The following is a 25,637-nucleotide window of genomic DNA, read 5'->3' as shown; positions in this document are numbered from 1 at the left end:
ATCCTTTTCCTCTCTATAACCAAAGAAATAGCAAATGCCTAGATACACAATTATATTAACAAAAGCTCAGAGCATGATCCTATTAATTAGAAAACCTAGGTAGCATTTGAAAAAAAGCTTAAGTCTGCCTTTGCTAACCCCAATATATAAAAAATGGTATAAGACAAGTGGGTAAAACTTTGCTAGGAGAACTTGATAGCAGAAAAATTCTTCCAACAATTCAATATTCTATCAAGGTTAGTAGAGTACAGCATAGACCACAAGTACTTCCTAATTAATCTAATTGAGTAAAACATGAAGTTTAGTCTGATCAAAAAGGTCTACTTATCTGGCTTCCTATCTAACACTCTTAAAGACTATAGGATATATAATAATATTGGACACTTTAAAAAGAAGGCTCATATTAGTCAATAAGACTTTTGGTTCTAGAAATTCCACAAAGGGCTCTTCTATACTAAACTAGAGACAACCAGTTGAAAAAGCAAAGAAAATACCTAAGCAACTAATGGCTCTAGTACAAACACAAAGAGATAGCACTAATATTATATTTGGAGAACATGAATAGCCAATGGATATTAAAAGAGCCTATTATAAGGGACTGTGTTTTGGTTATAATAAAAAGGCCACTTATTATGCAACAAAGCTATAGAAATCCACTAAGACCTATATAAGGTGAGTTATTGATAGACTATAAGAGCAAGACCACAAGAAATTATTGACTGGGCTAGGTTTGTTTTAGGGTCAGTGAGTAAATAGTCTGTAATTCTGCTAACCCTTATATTACTTTGTTTGTTAAAGATTCCAATGTATTTATTATTCATTCAAATAATACTATTCAACTAGACAAGACTGTAGATATAAGAAAAAGAATCAAAACCTTAGTAGGAGAGCTAAGTATTATGAGACAACTTAAGATACATAAAGTGTATTATCAAGTTAAGAGAAAACCTATTAATAAGCCTATAGTAGACTAAATCTAATTCAATAACCAGAGAAAATTTGCAGTAAAAGCATTATTAGACTCAGATTGTACTAGCACAATACTATTAATAGAATTTACTAGAAAAAATAATATCGGCACTAAAAAAATCATTAAACTAATTTCTATACAAAAGACTAATAGTAGTGTAAGGAACAGATGATTGTAGCAATAGCCAAACTTGGCAAAACCAATCTCTTTATTAGATATGAATAGCTTAAGTATTATAATCCTAATATTGATTGGCAAGAAGGTTATATTAAATTTGCTTATTGTTCTTCTTTTTGTAGATATCATTATACAAACAGGCCAGTATTGGTTAGAAAATTAAGGAGACAATTTCAAACCTTAGTAAGGTTATAAAATGTATATAATATATATCAACCCTAAAATAATAATATACTGAGTGGTCATGTAATACATAGGTAAATAGCATTGGTGGATTCCATAAACTCAGTTAAAAAGAGGTTAACTATTAGGTATTGTTATTATACTTACTACTAAAGCAATATAAAAAATAACATTCAAAAAACATTCCAAAGTGTCATAGATTATCTAGGCAGATAGCACTGGTAGTTATCATAATCTCAGTTAAAAATGGGCTGACTGTTAGCTGCTATTGTTGTGCTTGTCACTAAGACAATACGAAGAAAATTGCTAGAGCTCATCTAAAATATTATGCCTTATAATATTAGGACATGTCAACAGAAATTACAAGTGGCTATGATCAGTGGAATAATTGTCATGTGTCATTGTTATGCTTGCTACTGAGACAATGTGAACAAAGTTGCCAAAAGCTTACTTAAATTACCATGTCTTATATGGGCCAACTGTTATAATCACAACTTATCGGGCCTTCATGGCAGTCTATTCTGATATGATGATCACAACTACCAGGCGGCCTCATATCCTAAGGTGTATATGAAGGTACAGATATTATCTTTGGTCATCCACTCCTAGTGGATCATCCATCACTCCTAGTGAGAATCCCCCCACAGCTGGTAGGACGAGGTAGGAAACTTCATACGGAAATGTGACCAGGTGGGAGCTGGTAGGAAAAAAGAGATTTTGCTGTCAAAAACTTCTGAAAGAACTGAGAAACTATACAGAATCTTCTGGTTTTTTCAACCTTCTGTATTTCTGAATCATTTTCTCTGTCGCAGACTTTTATTTCTTATCATGTGACCCACGCGACTTGGCACGACTCATGTCTGTGTTGTCCTCGCGCACTCGCTGGCACTCTAAGTACGAGCACCTGCAACCATTATATTTACATTACATACACAATCATTAGTGGGTAGCAGAGGGACTATTCAATAGATGTGCAAGTAAAGAAATGAAAAGTCAAAAAATGCGCGGAACTTACATATGCGCATGGCAGGTGCGTATCAGTGGCTCCTGCAAATGAGATGTGTTGCAGGCTGGCTTCATGCTGGTTGGGCACCGAAGATGAGTTATGACCAGCGTCTATATGTCAAGGCTGAGCAGCTGACAAACGACATCTGCAGCCTAAAGGTTGAGGCTGAGGTGAAGGGTACATGCGAGGAGGGGTGGATGTCAAGGTTGAGTGCGACGGGGTGGGCATCTCGGAATTGGGTGTGTGTAAGGTGGATTAGTGCATGAACCTGGGCTGCATAGACTTGAAAGAGAACGTACGCAGCCCGAAGGAATGTGTGGAGGTGTAGAGGGTGGAGGAAGCGGCGGCAGGTGATGTGGGTGACTGGGAGGTCGACCCGGACTTGCATGCAGAGGGGAGTGTATGAAACGACAGCGACACAGAGTCGCCCTGCACCTTGCCGGTGCTGAAGGGTGTCTGCAGGCCAAACATGGGGAAGGAGGTGGAGATGGGGTAGGGATGGAGTGCGTGAAAGAGGAGGGTGATAGCAGGAGCAAGATAATCTGAAGAAAATGTTAAAATTCTACAACTAGCAAAGTAACGACGTACCTACGGCTCAAAATTGCACAGGACCGAGGGCTTGACATTGATCTGACACCCAAGATAATTGCACATCTTGCGCTCCATCTGATTAATCTTGCGGAGGGTAAGCACACCCTGGCTCACGGTGCACCAGGCATTGTAAGAATAGGTGTCATCACAGATAATTTTGGAGGCAATCATGAATGCTGAGATAAATAAATGGTGGCCTGAGGAGCCCTTGGCGGTGGGGAAGTGGGCCTTGAGTCACTGGAGGAAGTAGAGGGAGGCAAAGGTGATGGTGAGTCGGAGTCGTTTCTGATGGAGGGCATACACAAAGAAGTGGTCCAGTGGCGAGGTGGGGTGGAGGCAGCGGAGAGGGACAGAGGTGCATCGGGGCACATGAAGAGATGTGAGACGAACCGAGCACTTACCTTTGCTATGTGCTCAGTTGGTTGGCACATATGGAGGCAGGCATTTGATTAATAGGTGGCATGAGATGAATACAGGGAAGAGCCTAGCTGATGAGTGACACGGCTGTGGCTCACAAAGGGGAGTGGTATGGCAAAGATGACTTAGGAGCTTGCAGGTCATCGTGGCCATGTGACACACACGTAGCATTTGCGATGCCTCGCATCTTCTGCTAGTACACCCTTCACACAATTGTGCGCTCTCAATATATGCGCTAGCAATTATTTTTTATCACCTCACATATGGAGCCGGACTCTCGGGTTATATGCAAGTGTCCTGCTTGTTTGTTGCGAGGCCCTGGTGGCAAGCATGTTGCCAGATCGACCCGGTACTCACACCTCCAGCAGCAACTGATTCACGATGCAAGACCCTCTATTGGACCCTCCACATTGAACAAGACATCAAACAATGACAGCTCGGAGCATCGAGACAAGAGAAGGAAGACCGCTGGCGCCTTCAATATGCATGCAGAGTCTCCGAGAGGACAAGCAAATTCGGTATGTCTCCCTCTTCCCCTAATCATTCCCCTCGTTTTTTTGACCAAAAAAAATTACATTTTCTTTTGATTTATACAGGCTATTGAGGATCTACTTTTACAGGAAGATTCAGACCCGCGTGACCATTCTGTCGAGCCACAGCCTCCCGCTTGCAGCCCATCTCCGCCAGGGCCACACCTGCACTATTCACAGACCCCAGGTCCATTTTTTCTGTATCACTCTCAGACTAATCAATATTTTAACCTCTATTGATGATCCAGAAATTGAATTACCTAATTTGCAGCTTCAAGCGATCCTTGCTGCCGCTTCCGCCGGCCATCCACTCCCACTGCTCAGGAACTCGCTCACTTTCATTCGATCTCTCCAGAATGCCACCCTAGATAATAACAGCCTCCTGCCATTGGTTCTCCAGCGTCTCTGTACCCCTTTGCAACATTGCGCTGATATGACAGACCCTAATTTACGATGCTTGATCAAAATGTTCCTCGGCTCATTGACTGCTTCTGAGGAGGTTTACACCATTATGCGAGATGCTTGTATGGAACAAAATCCGAACAACCAGATTCTCACTGGATCAGGTCAAACGGAAGGTGGCAGAACTTAGCGGAGTCTCGTCTGTGATGCATGACATGTGCCAAAACTCATGTCTTGCTTATACTGGGCCCTTTGCAGACCTTGAATCTTGTCCGGAATGTTCATTGTTCCGATATAATCCTCTTAAAGCTGGGCAGACTAACAAGAAGGTACCTAGGCAACAGTTTCATACCATTCCTCTAGATCCGCAGCTTCAGGCACTCAAGCGGTCCAATGACAGCTCTTATAATGTTGGGCATCAGCATTGCACAACACAGCACATCCTTGACAACTTCATGCTTGACGAGCATGGTAAAAAGGTTATTGACCTTGATTGCTTTGACAATTTCTACTTGGGCTCTGATTATCTTGGCCGGGTTGCTAATGGCGATATCACTGAGAATTCTTTTGTGGTCATGCTATCGCTTTATAGGTACCGATTGTATGAGCATAAGACTTCTGACTGCTGGATTTATATCTGGGTGATCCTAGACCTTCCTCCTGACCTTCGCTATAAGAAAAAGCATGTTCTTATTGGTGGATTTATTCCTAGGCCTAATCATCCAAAAAATCTAGATTCTTTCCTCCATCCTGGTCTCCATCACATCTTGGCACTACAGAAGAAAGGTCTCCCAGTCTGGGACTCACTGACTACAACCATTGTTATGTTTCTGATTTTTGTTGCTCTTGTCCTTGTGGATGGATCAGGGATTGCTACAGTCAATGGCTTTGTGGGACACCAAGGGATGTATTGCTGTCGACTCTACTGTCCAATACAGGGGCGGCGTAAACCTGGGGCAACAAAGTATTATCCTGCTCTCCTAAAACCTGATGATTTCACTGTTGCTAGTTGCGATCACGATGATATTGATGCCACCAATTTTCCTGCTATTTCTCAAAAGGAATACTGCATTAATCTGGCCTGGCTTCTGCAATCGAAGACAGATGTGGAGTATGAGTTTTGGCAAAAATTAACTAGGATTGCAAAGCCGAGTATTTTATCTGGACTGTCCTCTAAATTTATTCTAGGCATTCCTTCCATGTTTCCTGCCAACCTCATGCACCTTGTATGCCTCAACCTCACTGAACTCCTTCTTATGCTCTGGACAGGTACTATGCGTTGTGATCCACTTGACAAGCTGCACTCTTGGGATTGGGCTGTCTTGCGGGGTCCTATATGGGTGGCCCATGGTCTTGATGTTGCTCGCTGCCGCTCATTCATTCCTGATCTCTTTGACTGTCCACCGCGGAATCCTGTTGAGAAGATGAATAGTGGGTACAAGGCTTGGGAGTGGATGCTCTATGTCTTTGGTATAGGTCCTGCACTTTTACGAGGTATTCTACCCAACATCTACTGGCGTAACTATTGTCATCTTGTCTATGGCACTTGGCTCATTCATCAGCACTCTATCACCCACACCCAGCTTCTTGAAGCTCACCAGCATCTCACAGATTTTCACAAGAGCTTTGAGGAGCTCTATGTTCAGCGCAAGACTTCGCGTCTCTATTTTATGTGCCCTTGTATCCATGCTGTCCTTCATATTGCTCCTGAGATACCTCGTATTGGACCACCTATCTATCACACTCAGTGAACGATGGAGCGAACTATTGGGAATCTTGGTGAGGAGGTCAAACAACTATCAAATCCATATGAAAATCTTTCTTTGCATGGTGTTTGGCACTCTCAGGTTAATACACTCAAGGCTATGGTACCTGATCTGAAGCCTGCTAAGCCATCTCTGCCACACAGATCACAGGTGTGTGCTGATGGATATGTCTTATTGTGTGCATATGATTGTACCACTCGTCTCTTCCCTGTGATTGAATCTCTGGCACTTTGGGGTTATCTTGAAGAGTGTGGTGCAGAGCTGCCAGCAAATTGGGTGATGGAAAAGACATACAAGTGGGCACATCTTCTTCTTCCCAATGGTCATATTGCATGCTCTGCATGGAAAGAGCAAGCAAAGGCTTTGCTTGAGACAAGGATTGCACATTGCATCAAGGTGTGTTACTTGCTGCAGCCTCTGGTTCATATTTATCATCTTATGCACATTCTAGCTCCAAACACAAGGTATTGTTGAATTTGCAAAGGTGGACTTCTATTTCTGGTACAAGATTCTGGACTAGATCCATGCCCTTGCACTTGTACACCTTTTTTCTCCTCCAGATCAGGATGATCTCAAGTCCTCATATGGGACAGTTTGGACATGATGTCATTTAGGCAATGAAGGCATCCGAGTTGTCAAGGTGACTGACATCGAGGCCATAGTATCAATCATTCCTTTTGCAAAGGAGGCCGAGAATGTATACCGCAAAAATATGGTATACTCTGTGGTGGAAAGGGTTGGGATGGCCATGGGTGTTCTTGGGCAACCAGATGATGTAGAGGGAAATAATGATGATGACAAGGAAGAGGATACCTTGTAATTAGTTGAAGTGCAAGCGCACACATGAATATACGCACTCACATGTTCAAAATTCATCTTCTTTGCTCCCTTGAATTGACTGTCTGTCACGACTAACAGATCACACATTACAGCAGACGGGTAACCATCTCATCATTCAACTGAGATTACTTAAATACATGGCAGACTGCTACAAGTGAGACATAAAAGAAAATGCGATAACTCTATATGTGCGTAGATGATGCCCCTATGGTCCCCCACCAGCCGTGGGCACACACCCTGGTGGCTCTTGCACACCACAACAACCTCCGTCATGAGCGTGGCCACCTCATACGGCATCGCACGCATGCCAATGTCAAGCACCATGGCTTGGGCAGGGTCCTGGAGGAGATGGACAACGAAGATATGTTGGATGTGCAAGCCCATGCCCATCAGTCTATGGGAGTGTGCGCAGTAGGAGGAGGGTTGTGTACCACATGCTCCTTCGCATTGCACACGGGTGCCATCATGCTATGCAATGTTAATGCGGGAGGATGAGAGAGGGACTCACTCACTAACCAATAGCCCTGAGTTGCACAAATTGCACCAGGTTTGAGTGTTTTTAGCATGTGCATCAATAAGGTGCCAGCTCATGCGTCGCATTGCATGAGGACTCTTACCTAGCTCATATGAGCTCACCAACATCTAGAGCTCCCCCGCGTGGCATTAACATGACAGCAAACACTTGCACGCACTGGGACAGAGATGGGGCATGCAAAAGGGGGATGGATAGCGGGAGCATGGTAGCAGAGGCATGTCGTCATGATCACATGATACGCAAGCGCCATTGTGCTGCTTGTGCGTCATGTCGACATTCCATTATGTTCTCCCAACACCATCTCCCGTCCCCCCTCTCGGACCTCCCTTTGCTAAGGGATCTCGATGTCCCCCACTCTGCCAAATCTTCTGTTGTGAATCTGCCTGACCTTCCTTCCCTTTCTGCTCCTTGGACCCATAGCCCAGTCTCTCATTTGCACCCCAAGAGCACTCGTTCCCCTCACATCGGCAGCTTACAATCACAGGTAATATCATATCTTGACAGCCAGTTTCATTTCTTACTTTCTCTAGATCTTCACACCACCGGCAACGCAATCATGGTCATGCCAACTGACACGGGACAACGCAACCGCTGAAGATCTCCTTCGATTCAATAATTCTGCCTTCAAATTGCTCCTTGAAAATCACAAAAAATTGAAGACAACTTGCCTTGCACTGAAAGCAAATTTGCAAGCATCCAGGTATGTATTTTCAACACATATATACACCCTGCTCACTTTCAATACAGGGACCTCCTCAACAAAATGATTCAGGCCCTGCCACAAGTGTACAGCCTCATTACGGGGAGCGTGGCTGACACGCATGTATCACCACTCGCATCTATTATCAACGTCGGTACAGCACCAAGCAATCCTGCCTCCACAGAGCTTGACCTAGCCGCCTACAACAATGCCACGGTCAAGGCCTACTAGACACGCAACGGGTATAGCAAGCGGGATGAGTTTACTGCGGAGGATGAGGAAGAGAGGGAAAAAACAAAACTATGAGGTTTGTTGTGCATGCTGATGGTCGGGTGATTAACAAGGCATAGGTCAACGCCATCCGTTAGGATTGTCGCAAGGTTTGGGAACAACTTATGCAGGACAGGATTGCTCCCATCAAGTGGGGCAATGCCTCGGTCAGGGCACACGACCTCCTTGTTAGAAGACTCCACAGCAAATATCCTGAGCTCCGGCTCTGTCAAGATAATTGGAAAATTGAATACATTGTGACTAACGACTATCCAAAATGGTATGAGAGCCACAGCAGGAAGCGTGAGCTTGTCAAGCTTGAGGAAGGCGCAGTAGAAGGCACGCGGCCTTCCAAACGATGCCTTGGTGCACCAATACTTGCTACAAAACGAGGACGATTAGAAACTCAACGAGAAGATGGGAACGAGAAGGAAAACTCACAGGTGCATATAGTCTGTTGTCCGCTTCCATGCTCGCTTCCCCCCCTTGAAAAGCCCCAGCTAGAACCCCCTGCCAAGCCAGTCGACGATCTCGAAGATATGTATGGTGATCTGCCATCATATCCAAGCGGAGTGGATGGTCACGAGTACCGCAACAAGAAAGACATGGACGTGCCGTGGACATCAAGCAGCTCGGGTTGCCACAAGGACCACGAGGATACAGACATGGACATATGTAAGAGTATGTGCTTGAGCTGAACTTATTTCTGTCACTGATCGTACCTTTGTACTGGCAAGATATGGTTGTATCAGCCCCAGGGGCAGCACATGTAGCCCCACATGCGCCTATCAACATTGGGATCATGGAAGTATTGGACCCGGCCAAAGCAGCACTTTCAACTCTGCGCATGGGGCCATTGAGAGGCAAGGAACGGGAAGGGGACTTTCCTGGGTTCCATTCAGATATGGTAGAGTCGTTTACGGCCATAGTGGTGAGTACTATCTCTCTTTGATTCAAACTTATCTCATCGGTATTGTTTCCGCCACGCCTCACAAGATCATGGACCCGTTATAAGTAATGTGATGTTTGTTCACTCTTCTTCCACTAACCTGATTTTTTCTTACAGCAGAAAAATCACTCCATTGACAGATAAACCGACACCCACTATCATCGTCTCGCGCATATTGACACTCAACAGCCCATTCCCCCCTTCTCTCTCCATCACCATGCTGGCAGCTCAAGTCACCGATGCTACCGACACTGCCAAAAGATCTAAACCCACGCGCACAAAGAGGACTGGCAAACAGAAGCCAAAGATATGTGCATCTCTGGTGGTGCCTCAGATCAATCGGTACATTTTTTTTTACTTTTCTCCATCTCATGCTGACATATTCCATAGCTTGCTCTTTATGAAAGAGTATGTGAAGGAGCATGGGCCAACGACCCTCGCAGAGTTTATGAAGATCTGGCTGGCCGTGGACAAGAGCACGAAATAGGTGAGTGCCCGGCTTGCTCATACAATCCACACCATCTAATGTTTGTATTTGCAGCTCTATAGGTTGAAGGTTGTGCAGCTCAAGCAACAGCGCAAGCGGGACGCACTCACCATCATCCCCTCGGAGCACGATGATGGAATTGCAGGCGCGCCGGGCGGCGGGCCTAGTTCCTCGCGAGAGTAATGTTTGTGTGTCGTGTAGTTGTTCATGTGATTGCCCTGCGCTGCAATGTTTTTTTTTCTCGCATGTTTTAGTAGTTGAACAAATAAAAATAAAAATATTTATTCTTATTTCATTAAAACACTAAGATATCTGAAGTTCCTACAGGGTCCGATGATAGGATATAGAAACATCCGAAATTTTGGATGACACAATATAGGCTCGGATAGATTGATGGCATAAGTCCAGATTTGATGACGCCAGAGGACGAGATAGGACGAGGTAGGACGCTCCGATGTTGTCCTACCTCGTCCTACCAGCCGTGGGGGGATTCTCACTGGGCGTCACTGGTCGAGTATTATGAGCCTGTTGCAATAGGCATCCTTTCCTGCCTTACAAACTACTTACACATGAGTGTGGAGCTCCTTGTCCTCCTGGATGAAAGGAGACAAGCAAAGAAGCAAGAGTAGTTATTCTGAGAGAGAAACAACTTAAAGAATACCTACAGGTACATATACAGGGTTCTCACACCCTTTCCTAAAGTAGTACAAGAGGCCCATAGAATAGGCTAACATTCTTTAGTCTATTCTCTTTTGTTATACTACAGTCTTCCTACTGCAGTCTTTGTTCTTATTGCCTATGCTACAATACACATCTGAATCCTGTGCTATATGTACAGTTGAGACCATCACTCTACTTTTCTTTTATGAATGACCTAGGAAAGAACCTCTTACTCTTGGGTTACTAAATGAGCAGTCCATAACACTAGAATAGACTCTTCTGCCTCTACCTTGTTCACACTCTAGCTTGCTGCCATACCCTCTCTCACAACCTTACTTAGTGGGGATATAGACCCCTATTAAGAAAGCATTATTGCACATACTCTAGAGCAAGACCTAGGCCAAAACTACCCCTCTGGCACTGGATGTATAAATAACCAGTTCTATCATAACAATTGTCCTATCCAGCAACAAGAAGGCCATTGGTTCTACAAAGACACTAACAGAGATGCTCTACCCAACCATGATAACTGCTTATACCAAAATGGGCATTATTACTTCACATTTAATGATGGAACAGAGGAAGAGTATATTTGGAACAAAACAGAGAATCATTGGGATCCCTCACTCTTATACAGAGATCTGGAACCAGAAATCCCTAATGAATCAGAGCAAGAGAAATCAGCCTCTTAATCAGACTCCAACCTATTACCAGACCAAACACCGATTAATACCTGAAACCAACTGCTCACCAACATATTGGGACAAGCATTGACTTCTACAAATAGCCCTTCTGCAACAGTACAACCCAGAAGAGGAAAAGTCCAACTCCCAGACAATTACACAGGTGACCACATTGAATCCTAGAAATTCATGCTTTAATGCCTTCTTTTTTCATAGCAGAGTCTAACTGGTACAAGACTGATCAGGACAAAATCTCCCTTATGCTCTCATGCATGAGATATAGCATAGCAAGAGCCTGGGTGGAGAATTTTCTCCTCAAAATGGTGGGGGCAGACCCTCCCACTGACCTAGGCACTTAGGCGAACTTTTTAGCAAGGTTCAAACTACAGTTTAGGAAAATAGGCAAAACCAACAAAGCACAAAGTGCACTTATAGCCTTCTTCCAAGGAAAAATGATGATTGACGAGTACTCCAACCAATTCATTCTTATTGCTGCCAATGCTGATATCTTTAAGAAGGAGCAAGTCCCTTACTTCCAACATGGGCTAGACCCATGTGTCATGGACAAAATCTATGACAAGGAAGTCCAACCAAAGGACAAAATCCAAGATTGGATTAACATGGCCTACAAAATAAATAGACGACTTAGAGCCAAAAGCACTCAAAAAGCCATCCTTGCCAACTACACCTCCTTTTAAAGCAAATTCCTGAATCGTTTTTATATCCAACCTGCCTTCAGCTATAACTCCACAAATTTCCCCCACAGAATGAATAACCAAGTCATCATCATGGACATCAACACTATGAGGAAACATAACACTGAAAGCCAGAAGAGAAAATTTGATGGCAAGTGACCCATCTTGTGTTTCAACTGTGGAGGATTAGGACACTACAGTGCTAACTGCCAATCACCACACAGAGGGGTTCAACCAATTCGAGGAAACTCAAAGGAATGCATGGGTAAAATAGAGAAAAGAAACTGCATGGTTGATATTAAAGAAGAAGACAATGCACCCGCTTTGGGAAACCAAATGGGAGTACATCAAAGAATGGAGACAGAGGATGCTCATTGCAATGACTAGTGGGTACCACAACCTGGTCCTTCAATAGAACTTCCACATCCTGCCTTATCCTAACAACCCTCGATGAACTATTAGCAATGCATCATGTTGCCTAATAGACAACGAGAGGATAGAGGAATCAGTCATACTGCTTGAGTCAGAGCAGTACTTATAGAATTAGGGGTAGACAAACAAAGAGAAATCATGTTGGGATTCATGAAGCATTTTTCCTAACCTTTTCCTCACCAGCGAAGAAAAGAGGTCAAGCAAGGCCTGAGTTTGACATAGCCAAGTGTATTCACATTGGAGGAATGAATAGCCACATTATTACCCCCATCCGCTTAAACATGGTAGTCTCAAACCAGACCCATTATGCTAGGGCAAAGGCAACAATCAACTTGGCATGCAAAGAAATTATAGTAAATGAAATATGGGTCAAGAAACACCACTTTCCCATATATTCACTCAATCACCCTATTTACATCCACAACATCAACAACACAATAAACAAAGCAGGCCTCATCTACTCAGCCTTGGATATAAACCTCAAAATTTGGGATATCTATGGATGAACACACACAGAACATGTTTAAATGTTCATTTCCAATCTGGGGAAAGATGACCTTATCCTAGAAACAGATTGGCTGAAATACTACAATCCCTCCATCAAGTGGAGACGACATGAAGTACACTTTGATCGGTATCCCTAGAATTGCCACTAACCACATGAGTTTACTAGGGCAAAGGAAAAGCCACCCAACAGCAGTTAGCTAACACACAGAGAATTGTGCCATAAGCTATAGATTAATGAGTGTGAAAAACAGCGCCTTGAACACCTCTGAAGGATATTAGAGGATATTGGACTCTGTAACCATAGTGGAATATTTGGTGTCTAACTATGAGCCTATCTCAAAAGAAAGTGGCTCCTACAGAACATAAAAGAATATGCAGAAGAGAAACAATATGCTCAAACCAATTTCAAGCCATCTCTTTCACTAAACAAGGAAGAACCTGAGCTTCCAGATAAACCCTCAGAAACAATTGCCACAGAGGAACTAGTCATTCAGAAATTGGCCCCAGAACCGTTAGGATTTGCCAGCTTCAACCAAGACCTGTAAGATGAGATCATTGTCACCAACTTGAAGAAAAGGGTTCCTAAGGCGCACCACAAATACTTGGACATTTTCAGTAAATAAAAGTCACAATGACTCCTGGAACATACCTACTGGAATCACACTATTGACCTGAAACCCATATTTAAACCTCAAACACCCAAGATATACGCCTTGAGCCCTGAGAAGCATGATGAACTAGGGAAGTTTATCAAAGAACACCTCACAAAGGGAACCATTAACCAGTCCATATCACCCATGGCTGCCTCATTCTTCTTTATAGGAAAGAAGGATAGAAAACTATGCCTAGTACAGGACTATCACTACCTCAATTTGCACACCATCCTGAATGTCTGCCCCTTCCACTAATCCAAGAACTGTTGGATATGATAAAAGAGGCTACAATATTTAGCAAACTGAACATTCAATAGAGGTACAACAATATACATATTAAAGAAGGAAATGAGTGGAAGGCTGCATTCATTACCCTCTAGGATCATGTAAGCCCACAGTAATGTTTTTCAGCTTAACTAACTCTCCAGCAACCTTCCAAGCCATGATGAACATGATTTTCCAAGGACTTATCATGGCTTGCAAAATAATGGTATATATAGATGACATCCTCATTTTCTCCAAATCAATGGCAGAACATATCCACATCCTAAACCAGGTTTTCCAAATTCTACAGAACAATAATCTTTACCTGAAACCATAAAAATGTGAGTTCTACAAAGAAAAACTCAACTACCTGGGGTACACAATTTCTAAGGACTATGTTACTATGGAAGACTCCAAAATGGATGCAATCAAGAACTGGTCGGTCCCACACATGGTTTGAGACATCTATTCTTTTTTAGGCTTGGAAAACTTTTATAGACAGTTTATTAATAAATTTTTGCTTATTGCACGCCCCCTACATGACCTCACCAAGAAAGACAAAAAATGGAACTGGACTGAAAAATGCCAAAAAGCTTTTGAATGCTTAAAGAAAGCCTTCATCAGCTAACCTGTCCTAAACTATCTAGACCCCATACACCTGTACCAACTTATAATGGATGCATTATTAATTGCCTATAGAGCCACCTTCCTACAAGAAGACAAGGATGGTGACTGGCACCCAGTGGCATTCTTCTCTGGATTGTTTTCCCTAGCAAAATGGAACTATGACATCCATAACCACAAACTATTGGCCATTGTAAAAGCTTTGGAATACTAGAACCATTACCTCAAAAGAGCATGACACCCTTTCGAGATCTAGACAGACCATGAAAATCTAGAACATTTCCAAATAGCCTGTGATCTGTCACAAAAACATGCCTGTTGGAGCCTTTATTTGAGCAGATTTGACTTTATACTCAGCTATGCAGCAGGATCATGTTGTTTGTGGCCATTCTAGTTGATGTGGCATGAATGCCACATGCATGCCACCTTTGGGACTCATTGATTTTCATTTCTACAGCTGAGAGCAGCCCTACAGCCGCTCCCAGAGCAGGTATCATCTGGAAAACCATCCCTTTGTATTAAGCTCTAATTAGTTCTATTTATGCATAATTAAGAACAATTAGGATTAGACATTTTTAGCTTACCCCCCCTCTAAATCTGTTCTAATTAGACATAATTTTCCTAAATTAGGAATTATTAGAATTGATTATAACTTGAAATTTCGGAAAAATCATAATAAATCAAGCATCACAGTTCTCATAGCCTTCTTATAGAGTCATGTATATTAGAGCACTAGTTCAATACCTAAACACAGAATATACCTTATAACAAACTTGCCTCTTGCCAGAGTTGAACCAATAACCTCATGTATGCAAGCACCCAGGACAGATGCTCTAAGCCACTAAGCCACAAGGTCTAAGATATGAACTTGGTAATCTAAATAAGTAGACATAATATAGGCAACCTCAACATCTCTGATTTTATTCAACATTTATCTTTCCTCTATCTAATGAATAAATAGGTCAATAAATACCTAAAAAGTCAGGTCTTTCAGGATTTAGTTTAAACACCAGCTAAGAAGATAATAAACCAATGGAAAATCAATAATACACTTTATATAGGATAAAAACAAATTATGGCACTCATACAATTTAGACTGAGAATGTGTAAAACTATGATTGAGTGTAATATTCAATGGGACTCTACTAGTGTAGACAATGCTACTTGAATTTGCAAATTTGATCAAAAACATGATTATGAATAATCAAGATCCAATAAGAGAGAGGGGTTTTCTAAATAGCCACTAGTGAGGTAGAGGATGGGGACAAGAGCATATGTATGGCATGCCTATATATAAATAAGCACAAGATTGTTGGAGATGATCTTAATATGCTTAATGCATATATTTCCTATATAGCAGGCAAATATATCATTCTGGCACCACATAACCATATGACTGTCTTTTCCACAGCCTAATAGCTAGAGGAAAACACCAAGTTTGAGCATCTTCTGTATAATGAGGCAATAAACAATATAAATAGTGCTAAAATTGTAATATCAATAGTGATGATGGTTGTGTGCTGCACAAGACAGTATTAGCCACTATACTAATAGACAAGGTCTATAAGGCTGCATATAGTATATCCCTAAGTCCAACCCACATGTTGTGTCCTGTGATGACTAGTAGCAGGCATTGGCTAACAATGATAACTTCAATCATCTTGTGTGCAAGGCCAAGGTACTGAGGTCTTTATAGTCTCTTGTGGCAGCTGCTAAGCTGCCAACAAAGTGGCTGGGGGCATCAATGCATATTTCTCTCTTTCTATATCCCTTGTAAAGGCAGCTGGAAAGTCAGCAAAAGAGCTACAAGATAATGGTATAGGCATATATGAAGGAGAGTAATATGCTGAAATAGTATAGAATGTGCCACATCTTTACCTTCTCACTGATAGAGCAGTAGTACTTACTATTTCCTACTAATAATTAGAGACTTCTTAGTATAGAATTAGTGCTAATATCATGAAATTAGAAACCAATCCAATGCTCATAATGTGTTACTCCCAATTAGGAAATTAGACACTTTTAGATACTATTAACACTTTTAGATACTTTTAGATACTATTAGATATAATCCAGAGCTAATACAAGGGGGTATTTTTCCAGATGATATTGCTTTCTTTCTCCATTTGGACTGTCTCACTTTGTTTTCACCTTGTTTCACTTTGTTTCAGTTATTTCACCGGGTTAGCCGGCTGAGGTGATCCTGTGTGATGTTATTGATGCTCTAGACTGAGCTATAGGTGGAGCTTTTGACCGCTTTGTAAGGTGGACCATCTCTAATGACCTGTTGATGTCATACCTTCCTATTTGTTTCTTATTGTTCAGTGTAGCTTAAATACCTGTGGTCCAAGGGCGATTGTTTCCTCAGACTCTTACCCTCTGGACCACAGGTGCGCTCCCTTCTGTTTTTTGTATCTACTCAGACTCTTACTCTCTGGACCACAGTCCTGTCGTTATAGAGCTTCTTTTTGGCACTCTCTCTGTGCCAGTCACTCCATTGTCACTGCGCTCAACAGATCAACCAATCATTCTGTCTAGGTGTCCAGATCTAAGTGAGGGGGCGGAATCTGACAATAAAGCTCTACAGAAATCATATCCTTGGACCTTATTTCCCTTATTTGACACTCACAATTAAAACACAACACCTTAACAAATATGGCCCTTGCTAAACTACTTCGAGAAGGCTTACAAACAATGAAGGGATATCTAGGAAAATGGACACACGAGAATGGAATTACCAGGCAAAACAGTCATATATGTGTCCCCAAAGATGACGTAATCCAAAGGCTCATCATCAAGACACACCATAACACACCAAGCCATAAGACATCTGGGCAAATCCAAAACCTTGGAAATGATACAACAACACTATTGGTGGCAAATTATAACCAAATGTGTCCACAAATATATGGACGGATGCGCCACATACCAATCCAAAAAGAATTTGATGCATAGGACATAACCACCTATTCATTCCCTAGGAACTACTAATGTCCCCCAGTGTGGGACCTTAATAAGAAACTTCCCCAATGGAAGGAAGGAGACCAAGTATAGCTAAAAAAAAACCATATCTGGATGATAGATCCCAAGTTCAAACCCACCCCTAAAAAATATGGCTTTTTCAAAATTCTGGCAAAGATGGGACCTCTGGCATATAAGCTACAAATTTCCCAATAGTGGAAAATCCATCCTATGTTCCACACCACCATGCTCACTAAGTATAAAGAAACAGAAGGACATGGGGAAAACTTTATGAGACCACCACTAGAGGTACTAAATAATAAAAAACATTACGGAGTGGAGATGATCTTGGACTCAAAATGATAGGGATAGGGAACCAAGCATTTGGTCAAATGAGAGGGATATTTTGAGGCAGATAACACTTGGGAGCCCTATGCTTTCCTAAAGGGAATAACAGAAGATGCTCTAAGAGAATTCCATAGCCGGTACCTTAATAAACCCCATTAGGGATCACTTTAACCAGAAAGGTATAAAAAGGGGCAACAAAATGCCCCCATCCCAAACATCTCCACATTTCTTATTCTTGGTCTTTATGTTGAGTGCAGTGACAACAAAGTGACTGGCACAAAGAGAGTGCCAAAAAGAAGCTCTATAATGGCAGGACTGTGGTCCAGAGGGTAAGAGTCTGAGTAGATACAAAGAACAGAAGGGAGCGCACCTGTGGTCCAGAGGGTAAGAGTCTGGGTATTTAAGCTACACAGAACAATAAGAAACGAAATAAGAAGGTATGACATCAACGGGTCATTAGAGATGGTCCACCTTACAAAGTGGTCAAAAGCTCCACCTGGAGGTCGGTCCGGAGTGTCAATGACATCACACCGGACCGCCTCAGCCGGCTAACCCGGTGAAACAACTGAAACAAGGTGAGACAAGGTGAAAACAAAGTGAGACAGTCCAAATGGGGAAAGAAAGCAATATACCCGCTCTGGGAGTGGCTCTAGAGCCACTCCCAGCTGTAGAGGCGAGTAATCAATGAGTCCCAAAGGTAGCATGCATGTGGCATTCATGCCACATCAACTAGAATGGCCACAAACAACATACCCTCCTGATTGCATGCTTCTAGAGCATCCATAACATCTCTATATAGAGGGCGATAGTAGGGGTCTGGTGGCAACTAGCCGTCAGCTAATCCCATGTGACAAACCACACGAGACCACTGTCCCATAGGCTTCGGGATGCAAAACGGAGTGTGTCGGAGTTTGAAACAGAGTTAGTCAGCGCATGCATGCCCGGGACTGCTGTGAGCCTTGCAATACCTGATCTCTGCCATCAACCATCATCATCTCTGTCTCAGACCCTCATCTATGCTCTTTTCTGCTTTATTCCTTACTGGCTTTTCTCTCAAACTCTACTCTGCTCTACTGGGTGTCTTTGAGCACGGATTCTGCTTAGAAAAAGCCTATAGGGTGTGAAGTCTACCAGCACTGCCTTAGTTTGCTGTAGCCAAAAGCAGTCTTTTCATAGCTGCCTAGACCTCTCTCATCCTGCGGTGTTTCAGTTGCTCAGGTACCTTTTACCACAATCTTACAGTCACAACAACCTGCTTTGTAGACAACGGGTGACATTGGGTCGTCAAAGAGCATTGGGAATCCTCTTCCCCTGGCACTGTCTTGCAGCAATTTCTTCAGGTGAACTGTGAGGGGGCATTTAGCAAGTGCTTAGCTTGGCAACTACTCTTGGCTCTTGGTTTTGTTTGCAGGTGTTTTTTTTTATTTAGCTTTTTATAATGAGTGTTCCACCTTTATAAGTCTGTGTTGCTTGCATCATGTCCATTGTGCTCAATTCTTTTTTTAGGCTTCCTAACAAGGGTGTGGTGGAAGTCTGGATGCCTGCATTGGCACTTTTGTGAGTATTTTTGGGTTGCTTGGATACTGTTTCAGTGCTAAAATTCTCTTTAGAGATAATGATGAGGATGATCTCTATATGATACCTCCACCTGAGACTGTACATAAGTATGTGTTTTACTTTTTGCTTATTGGTTGTGTGTACTCATATTTGCTATAGTGAGAATGCCAATAATAGTGAAGATGAGGATGATCTCTATATGACTCCTCCACCTGAGAATCTCAATGGGTATGTGGTTTTATTTAACCTTTTTATGGTCATTGGCTAAAAAGAAAAAACTATAGACATGTTGAAAACCAAGAGGCTATTGAAGAGGCTGCCTATGTGGATGTGACTATGACAAGGTATGCAGTTTTTGTTAAATCACACAAAATTTGTTTATCAATTTTGGGATTTACAAAAACTCCTCCTAGGACTCCTAAGCATGAGCGCCAGACTGTGTGGGAGTAAGAGTGTGCTGAAAGGCTTCAGATGACTTCTCCTACTCTTTGGCGTGAGTGTTCTGCATTACAAGGCTCTATTCGTCAGCCTGTCTTTGAGAATCTCTTTAGACCTTCCCATTATGCTACTTCTAATCCTGCTCAGCCTCCTATTTCTCTTGCACCACCCATTCAGCTTCACCAGCCTGCCACACTTGCTCCTCCTATCCAGTCATACTATTCTGTAGTTGCTACTCCCTCTGCTCCATCATATTATCCTGCTCAATATGTTCCTCCCCACTTTTATCCTGCTCCCATGTTCCAACACTCTATCCATCATGGTGCTATGGCTTACCAAATTCCTGGACAGTATCCTATCTATGCTCTTCCTCCAATGCCTGCACCACCACCTCATTATTGGCCTATGAATGTTTCTGCCTATCCTAATCTTCCATGACACTTGATTGGGAATCATGATAGACAGGCTCGCACATGTCTTGCAGTAGCTAGCCATCCTGATTATAAGCATCGTATGATGGAGAATTTTGAAAGGACTCATGCAGAATGTAAACATCATTGTAGAGAAAGCACAAGGCCTGAACCCAATAACCCTCCTCATCTTACATCTTCTATAAGACAACAGGAAGTGAATAATCATTATTCAATTTTTGACTAGCAACATCAGCAAGATATTCAGCAGCAGCAGCACCTTCATCATCAGTTTGATCTTGCAGAGCAGGCACATCATCTAGACCTTGAAGAACAGGCACATCAGCATAACCTTGCTATCCAACAAAATAATCAAGCTGTAGTGGCTCATCAGGCTCTCCAAAATCTGCCTCCAGGTCATTGTTCATATCAAGAGCCTATTGCACGTCACAGCCTTGGTCTTATGAATATAGAATGTGCTCATTGTCTTGCACTCCATTTCTCTTCTGAATGCCTTACCAACTCCAGTCATATCCACCCTCACTTTGGCATGTGTTGCTTACAGGGTTAGATCAGATTGCCTGCATTTTTACAACCTCCCCCAACCTTGCGCCAACTGCTTTGGGAAGGTGGTTCAGTTCCAAAATTTTTTAGAGATCATATCAGGCAGTATAACAGTGCATTTGCATTCACTTCTATTGCTGCAAAGCTATCAAATCATGTTACCTCAACTTCTGGGCCTTATTCATTTGAAATTCATGGGAAACTGTCTCATAAGATAGGAAGCTTGCTACCACCTAACAATATCAAACCCTCTTATGCTCAGCTTTATTGTTGAGTGCAATGACAATGAAGCGACTGACACAGAGAGAGTGCCCAAAAGAAGCCCTATAATGACAGGACTGTGGTCCAGAGGGTAAGAGTCTAAGTAGATACAAAGAACAGAGGAGAGCGCACCTGTGGTCCAGAGGGTAAGAGTCTGAGGAAAGAATCGCCCTTGGACCACAGGTATTTAAGCTACACAGAATAATAAGAAACGAAAAAGGAAGGTATGATATCAACGGGTCATTACAGGTGAAACACCTTACCTAGCGGTCAAAAGCTCTACCTGGAGGTTGGTCCGGAGTGTCAATGACATCACACAGGACCGCCTCAGCCGGCTAACCCGGTGAAACAACTGAAACAAGGTGAGACAAGGTGAAAACAAAGTGAGTCAGTCCAAATAGAGAAAGAAAACAATATACCCGCTCTGGGAATGGCTATAGGGCCGCTCCAAGCTGTAGAGGCAAGTCATCAATGAGTCCCAAAGGTGGCACCCATGTGGCATGGATGCCAAATCAACCAGAATGGCCACAAACAACATTTATGTTATTGATCCTCAGGCTGTGCTTAATGAGCGCAATAACAATAATGCCAACTTAAGATCTGAAATCATGAATGACTTGCAGGATATATTTCATACACACAATCCTTATGTTATTTCATACACACAATCCTTATGTTTCTTTGTATCATCATGTCTATCAAATCCTGGCAGAAAAGAACTTTGGAGAGAATAACAAGATTTCAGCTTGCATCACAATCTTGCCTAATGCCAATCATTGTTGCTATAATGAGCCTACTGTTGATGAGGTTGCTGCTATTATACCTGGAAATGGAGATGAGGAAGTGGATTTGCACAGAGATATTGTTGTCCACTATAACCATGGAGGTCTAAAGCACTTTAGCCATCTTCACCCTCACTACAATCCCCTACATTATGTGATATTGTTTTCACATGGCGAACAAGGCTTTCATCCCAATATTCCTGCTCATCCTGGACCTAATGGCCAAATGCTCTCATCCAAGGTGTCTCAGCACTGTTATTATGCATATCGTCTTATGCGCTGTTTGCTTGAACCTGAAACTATTTTTAGAGCTGGCAAGCTATTTCAGCAATATATGGTTGATGCTTGGGGATCTATTGAGTCTAGCAACCTTTTCTGGATCAGAAACCATCAAAAGGAGATTAGGGCAGACAATTACCAGTCACTGTTTGATGCCATTCATGCAGAAGCAGGTATAAACCTAGGCCAACAAAGAAGGCGCATAGTTCTTCCCTCCACTTATGCAGGCAGTCCACATTATATGTATCAGCTTTTCCAAGACTCTATGGCTATCACTCACCATTGTCATAAGCCAGACATCTTCCTTACCATGACTGCAAATCCTAATTGGCCAGAGATTCAAAAAGAGCTCTTGAAATATGATAGTGGTACAACTCAGAATCCTTCTGATTGTCCTGATTTGGTGGCACGTGTCTTTGCACAAAAGATGAAGGCTTTGCTCAAGGAGATCAAAGAGGGCCTGTTTGGAGGGGTTGCTGGCATGGTATATACCATTGAGTTTCAAAAGCTTGGGCTTCCTCATATGCACCTTCTCCTTTTCTTGAAGCAAGAACACAAAATTCAGAGAGCTAAAGATGTGGATCGAATTGTCTCTGCCCAGCTCCCTGATCCTGCCACCCATCCTATGCTATATGAGTCTGTCACCAAATACATGCTTCATGGACGTTGTGTTGTTTTTGGCCGTTCTGGTTGATGTAGCATCCATGCCACATGGGTGCCACCTTTGGGACTCATTGATTACTCGCCTCTACAGCTCGGAGCGGCCCTACAGCCGTTCCCACAACGGGTATATTGCTTTCTTTCTCCATTTGGACTGTCTCACTTTGTTTCACCTTGTCTCACCTTGTTTCAGTTGTTTCACCGGGTTAGCCGGCTGAGGCGGTCCGGTGTGATGTCATTGACACTCCGGACCGAGCTCCAGGTGGAGCTTTTGACCGCTTTGTAAGATATTTCACATGTAATGACCCGTTGATGTCATACCTTCCTATTTCGTTTCTTATTATTCTGTGTAGCTTAAATACCTGTGGTCCAAGGGCGATTCTTTCTCAGACTCTTACCCTCTGGACCACAGGTGTGCTCTCCTCTGTTCTTTGTATCTACCTCAGACTCTTACCCTCTGGACCACAGTCCTGTCGTTATAGAGCTTCTTTTTGGCACTCTCTCTGTGCCAGTCGCTTCGTTGTCACTGCGCTCAACAGGTTATGGGCCCTGCACTCTAGCGACTTTGCTCTACATCGTTTTATCGATACTTTCTGGTCTCCCATCTGCTGTGCCACACCTTTCTGGCCACACCCCATTGCTGCCACATCTTCCCCATTGCCTTACCTGCCTTTTCTATCGTCCCACATCGCTTCCAACACCTTTCCCTCCTTGTGCCACTCGTGCCACACCATGTCTGACCCCTCATTTGCTCTCCCTTCCATCTCCCCTCTCAATAATCGCAACTATCCTTCCTGGTCCAAGGAGATCAAGGTCCAAGGAGATCAAGGCCTGGCTTCGTCTCAAAGGCCTGTGGCTTCTGGTCTCTGGTGATGAGACAGCCCCTGTTGGCACAAAGGAGAAGCCTACTGACCCAAGGGAGGTGGCAGAGTGGAAGAGGAATGCTCAGAAGTCTGCTGGTGCGCTCTTACTTTCAGTTGAGGACCGGTTCAGAGGCGTCTTGGATGGCATTGAGGACGACCCCATCGCTATTTGGACCACACTGGAGGAGCAGTTCAACAAGAAGTCTGCTGGATCGCGTTTCAACGCGATGGAGGATCTTTTCTCGATCAAGAAGCGCAACAATGAGTGCCTCCAGTCCCTCATTCATCGTGTGGACGAGTCTATGCGCGTCCTGAAGAACCTCCGCGACTCTGGCTTCGATCTCAAGAAGCAGGACGAGGAGCTCACTTGCATGGCCCTCTTGTGGTCTCTCCCCTCTGAGTTTGACACCTTCCGCTCCTCCCTCAGTCTCATGGACGTCTTGTCTCACTCCAAGCTCGAGGACGAGTTCAGGCGCGAGGATTTGAAATGTGCGCGTCGTTCTGATCCCACAGACTCTGCACAGGCCCTTGTGGCATCCTTTCCTTGATCTCCCTCTTCCTCCACCTCCTACAAACGTTCTAGGCCACCCAGGAAGCAGTACAAGTGCAACTTCTGTGGTGCCACTGGCCATACTGATGACAGGTGCTTCAAGAGGATCAATGAGGAGCTGAAGAAGTCCAAGCCACAGCAGGCCCACTCGGTTCAGGCCCCTGAAGCCTCTGGTCCCATGCAGTTTGCAGGCAATGCAAGTTTTCGTTCCCCTGCTCCATCCCCTTCATCCACAGCCCCCTCACTCGTCACTGACCTCGATTGGAATGCGGACACAGGTGCGACCTCTCATATGACACCCCATCGCCACTGGCTTCGCAACTATCGTCCCTTTGTCGTCCCCATTCGTCTTGCAGACTCATCTGTCATCTATTCTGCTGGTGTTGGGACTGTGGTGTTCAATCCTGTCGTTGGAGGCAAGAGGGCGCAGTCTGTGGAGTTCTCAAACGTCCTGCATGTCCCTGATCTCGGTTGTAATCTCCTGTCTGTGCTGTATTTGACTCAGCACAAGCACTTCTCTGTGCTAATAGAAGGATCTTCGATGCATTTCTCCCGGGATGGTGCAGTGTGGTTCATGGCAATCGTTCCTGATGGTTCCAACAACGCATATCTTCAAGGGACCACATCCACCGTTGTTTTGCAGTCTGCTGGTGCCACTTCTACTCTCCCTCTTGACTTGTCCCTGTGGCATCGTTGTCTCTGCCACCACCACTATGCTGGAATGCAGAGGATGGTGAAGGAACGACTCGTTACTGGCCTACAGCTCGATTCGGATGTGCAGCCTGACCCTGTGTGCGAACCCTGTCTCTCTGGCAAGATGCACGCTCACCCCTTCCCCTCCACTGGCTCTGTGACCTCCAAACCGCTTGAACTCGTCCACTCTGATCTCCATGGTCCTCTCCCTGTTGCAACTCACTTTGGAATGCGCTACTGGATCACCTTCATTGATGAGTTCACCAAGCTCAAGGTGGTCTATGTCCTGCGCTTGAAGAGCGACGCGTTTGAGGCTTTCAAGCGCTACAAGGCCTATGTGGAGAACCTGACTGGACAGCGCATTTTGGCTTTACAGGATGACAAGGGAGGAGAGTACATGTCCAATGCCTGGGACTCGTTTTGTTTGGAGCATGGGATCGCTAGGAGGCACACGGCGCGCAATCGGCCACAGCAGAACGGCGTGGCAGAGCGTGCCAATCGCACTATCATGGAGGCCCTCACTGCTATGCTCTCTGAATCGCATTTGCCGCTTGTCTTCTGGGGCGAGGCTCTGGCCGCTTATGTGCACGTCTGGAATCGACTCTGGACGTCTACCCTGAAGGGCAAGACACCATTTGAGATGGTCCATGGGAAGAAGCCAGACGTTTCGCACTTGCGGGTCTGGGGCTGCCTGGCTTATGTGCATATGCAGAGAGACAAAAGGGATGGATTTGGATCGCATATGGAGAAGTGCGTGTTTATTGGGTATCCTGATGGCTACAAGGCGTGGAAGTTCTACAATCCTGTGACTCAGAAGGTCATCATTTCGGAAAGGGCAGACTTTGATGAGCGATTCTTCCCTGGCACTCGCCACTTTGATGCTAACACCCAGTCTGCCACCCCTCCTCCTTCGTCTCTGTTCAGTCTTTG

General features: G+C 43.8%; 12 protein-coding genes across 12 annotated transcripts; 9 read left to right on the top strand and 3 right to left on the bottom strand.

The window, feature by feature from the left end:
* Positions 1–2,433: 2,433 nt before the first annotated feature.
* On the bottom strand, positions 2,434–3,098 carry HETIRDRAFT_171541 (uncharacterized protein; the record flags this gene model as incomplete). The annotated part of the gene is made up of 2 exons (XM_009550179.1): positions 2,434–2,878; positions 2,929–3,098. The coding sequence occupies 2 exons, from the start codon at positions 3,096–3,098 to the stop codon at positions 2,434–2,436; spliced, it is 615 nt and encodes a 204-aa protein (XP_009548474.1).
* A 243-nt stretch (positions 3,099–3,341) lies between these two features.
* On the bottom strand, positions 3,342–3,515 carry HETIRDRAFT_321624 (uncharacterized protein; the record flags this gene model as incomplete). Its single annotated transcript, XM_009550178.1, has 1 exon — positions 3,342–3,515. The coding sequence occupies one exon, from the start codon at positions 3,513–3,515 to the stop codon at positions 3,342–3,344; it is 174 nt and encodes a 57-aa protein (XP_009548473.1).
* Positions 3,516–3,607: 92 nt separating this feature from the next.
* Positions 3,608–4,466, top strand: HETIRDRAFT_171542 (uncharacterized protein; the record flags this gene model as incomplete). The annotated part of the gene is made up of 3 exons (XM_009550177.1): positions 3,608–3,862; positions 3,941–4,061; positions 4,123–4,466. The coding sequence occupies 3 exons, from the start codon at positions 3,608–3,610 to the stop codon at positions 4,464–4,466; spliced, it is 720 nt and encodes a 239-aa protein (XP_009548472.1).
* A 16-nt stretch (positions 4,467–4,482) lies between these two features.
* On the top strand, positions 4,483–6,027 carry HETIRDRAFT_419570 (uncharacterized protein; the record flags this gene model as incomplete). The annotated part of the gene is made up of 1 exon (XM_009550176.1): positions 4,483–6,027. The coding sequence occupies one exon, from the start codon at positions 4,483–4,485 to the stop codon at positions 6,025–6,027; it is 1,545 nt and encodes a 514-aa protein (XP_009548471.1).
* Positions 6,028–6,030: 3 nt separating this feature from the next.
* HETIRDRAFT_171544 (uncharacterized protein) lies at positions 6,031–6,562 on the top strand (the record flags this gene model as incomplete). Its single annotated transcript, XM_009550175.1, has 2 exons — positions 6,031–6,438; positions 6,494–6,562. 2 exons carry the CDS (start codon positions 6,031–6,033, stop codon positions 6,560–6,562), a joined length of 477 nt encoding a protein of 158 aa, XP_009548470.1.
* A 1,138-nt stretch (positions 6,563–7,700) lies between these two features.
* HETIRDRAFT_419569 (uncharacterized protein) lies at positions 7,701–8,348 on the top strand (the record flags this gene model as incomplete). Its single annotated transcript, XM_009550174.1, has 3 exons — positions 7,701–7,901; positions 7,948–8,117; positions 8,165–8,348. 3 exons carry the CDS (start codon positions 7,701–7,703, stop codon positions 8,346–8,348), a joined length of 555 nt encoding a protein of 184 aa, XP_009548469.1.
* Positions 8,349–8,512: 164 nt separating this feature from the next.
* On the top strand, positions 8,513–9,339 carry HETIRDRAFT_322022 (uncharacterized protein; the record flags this gene model as incomplete). The annotated part of the gene is made up of 2 exons (XM_009550173.1): positions 8,513–9,068; positions 9,125–9,339. 2 exons carry the CDS (start codon positions 8,513–8,515, stop codon positions 9,337–9,339), a joined length of 771 nt encoding a protein of 256 aa, XP_009548468.1.
* Positions 9,340–9,409: 70 nt separating this feature from the next.
* On the top strand, positions 9,410–9,885 carry HETIRDRAFT_322484 (uncharacterized protein; the record flags this gene model as incomplete). The annotated part of the gene is made up of 2 exons (XM_009550172.1): positions 9,410–9,678; positions 9,744–9,885. The coding sequence occupies 2 exons, from the start codon at positions 9,410–9,412 to the stop codon at positions 9,883–9,885; spliced, it is 411 nt and encodes a 136-aa protein (XP_009548467.1).
* Positions 9,886–16,645: 6,760 nt separating this feature from the next.
* On the top strand, positions 16,646–16,976 carry HETIRDRAFT_322248 (uncharacterized protein; the record flags this gene model as incomplete). Its single annotated transcript, XM_009550171.1, has 2 exons — positions 16,646–16,731; positions 16,787–16,976. Coding segments are annotated over 2 exons (276 nt in total), but the record flags the coding sequence as incomplete, so codon positions are not given.
* Positions 16,977–19,127: 2,151 nt separating this feature from the next.
* HETIRDRAFT_103509 (uncharacterized protein) lies at positions 19,128–20,083 on the top strand (the record flags this gene model as incomplete). The annotated part of the gene is made up of 4 exons (XM_009550170.1): positions 19,128–19,207; positions 19,261–19,314; positions 19,367–19,422; positions 19,746–20,083. 4 exons carry the CDS (start codon positions 19,128–19,130, stop codon positions 20,081–20,083), a joined length of 528 nt encoding a protein of 175 aa, XP_009548465.1.
* Positions 20,084–21,528: 1,445 nt separating this feature from the next.
* On the top strand, positions 21,529–22,635 carry HETIRDRAFT_171550 (uncharacterized protein; the record flags this gene model as incomplete). The annotated part of the gene is made up of 1 exon (XM_009550169.1): positions 21,529–22,635. One exon carries the CDS (start codon positions 21,529–21,531, stop codon positions 22,633–22,635), a length of 1,107 nt encoding a protein of 368 aa, XP_009548464.1.
* Positions 22,636–23,077: 442 nt separating this feature from the next.
* HETIRDRAFT_322431 (uncharacterized protein) lies at positions 23,078–23,260 on the bottom strand (the record flags this gene model as incomplete). Its single annotated transcript, XM_009550168.1, has 1 exon — positions 23,078–23,260. A coding segment is annotated over one exon (183 nt), but the record flags the coding sequence as incomplete, so codon positions are not given.
* Between the last annotated feature and the right edge of the window lie 2,377 nt (positions 23,261–25,637).

This window comes from Heterobasidion irregulare (genome assembly GCF_000320585.1).
Source record: "Heterobasidion irregulare TC 32-1 unplaced genomic scaffold scaffold_07, whole genome shotgun sequence".
Classification (NCBI taxonomy): domain Eukaryota; kingdom Fungi; phylum Basidiomycota; class Agaricomycetes; order Russulales; family Bondarzewiaceae; genus Heterobasidion; species Heterobasidion irregulare.
The sequence above is the reverse complement of the archived record's forward strand: the minus strand, read 5'-3'. Positions and strand labels throughout refer to the sequence as shown.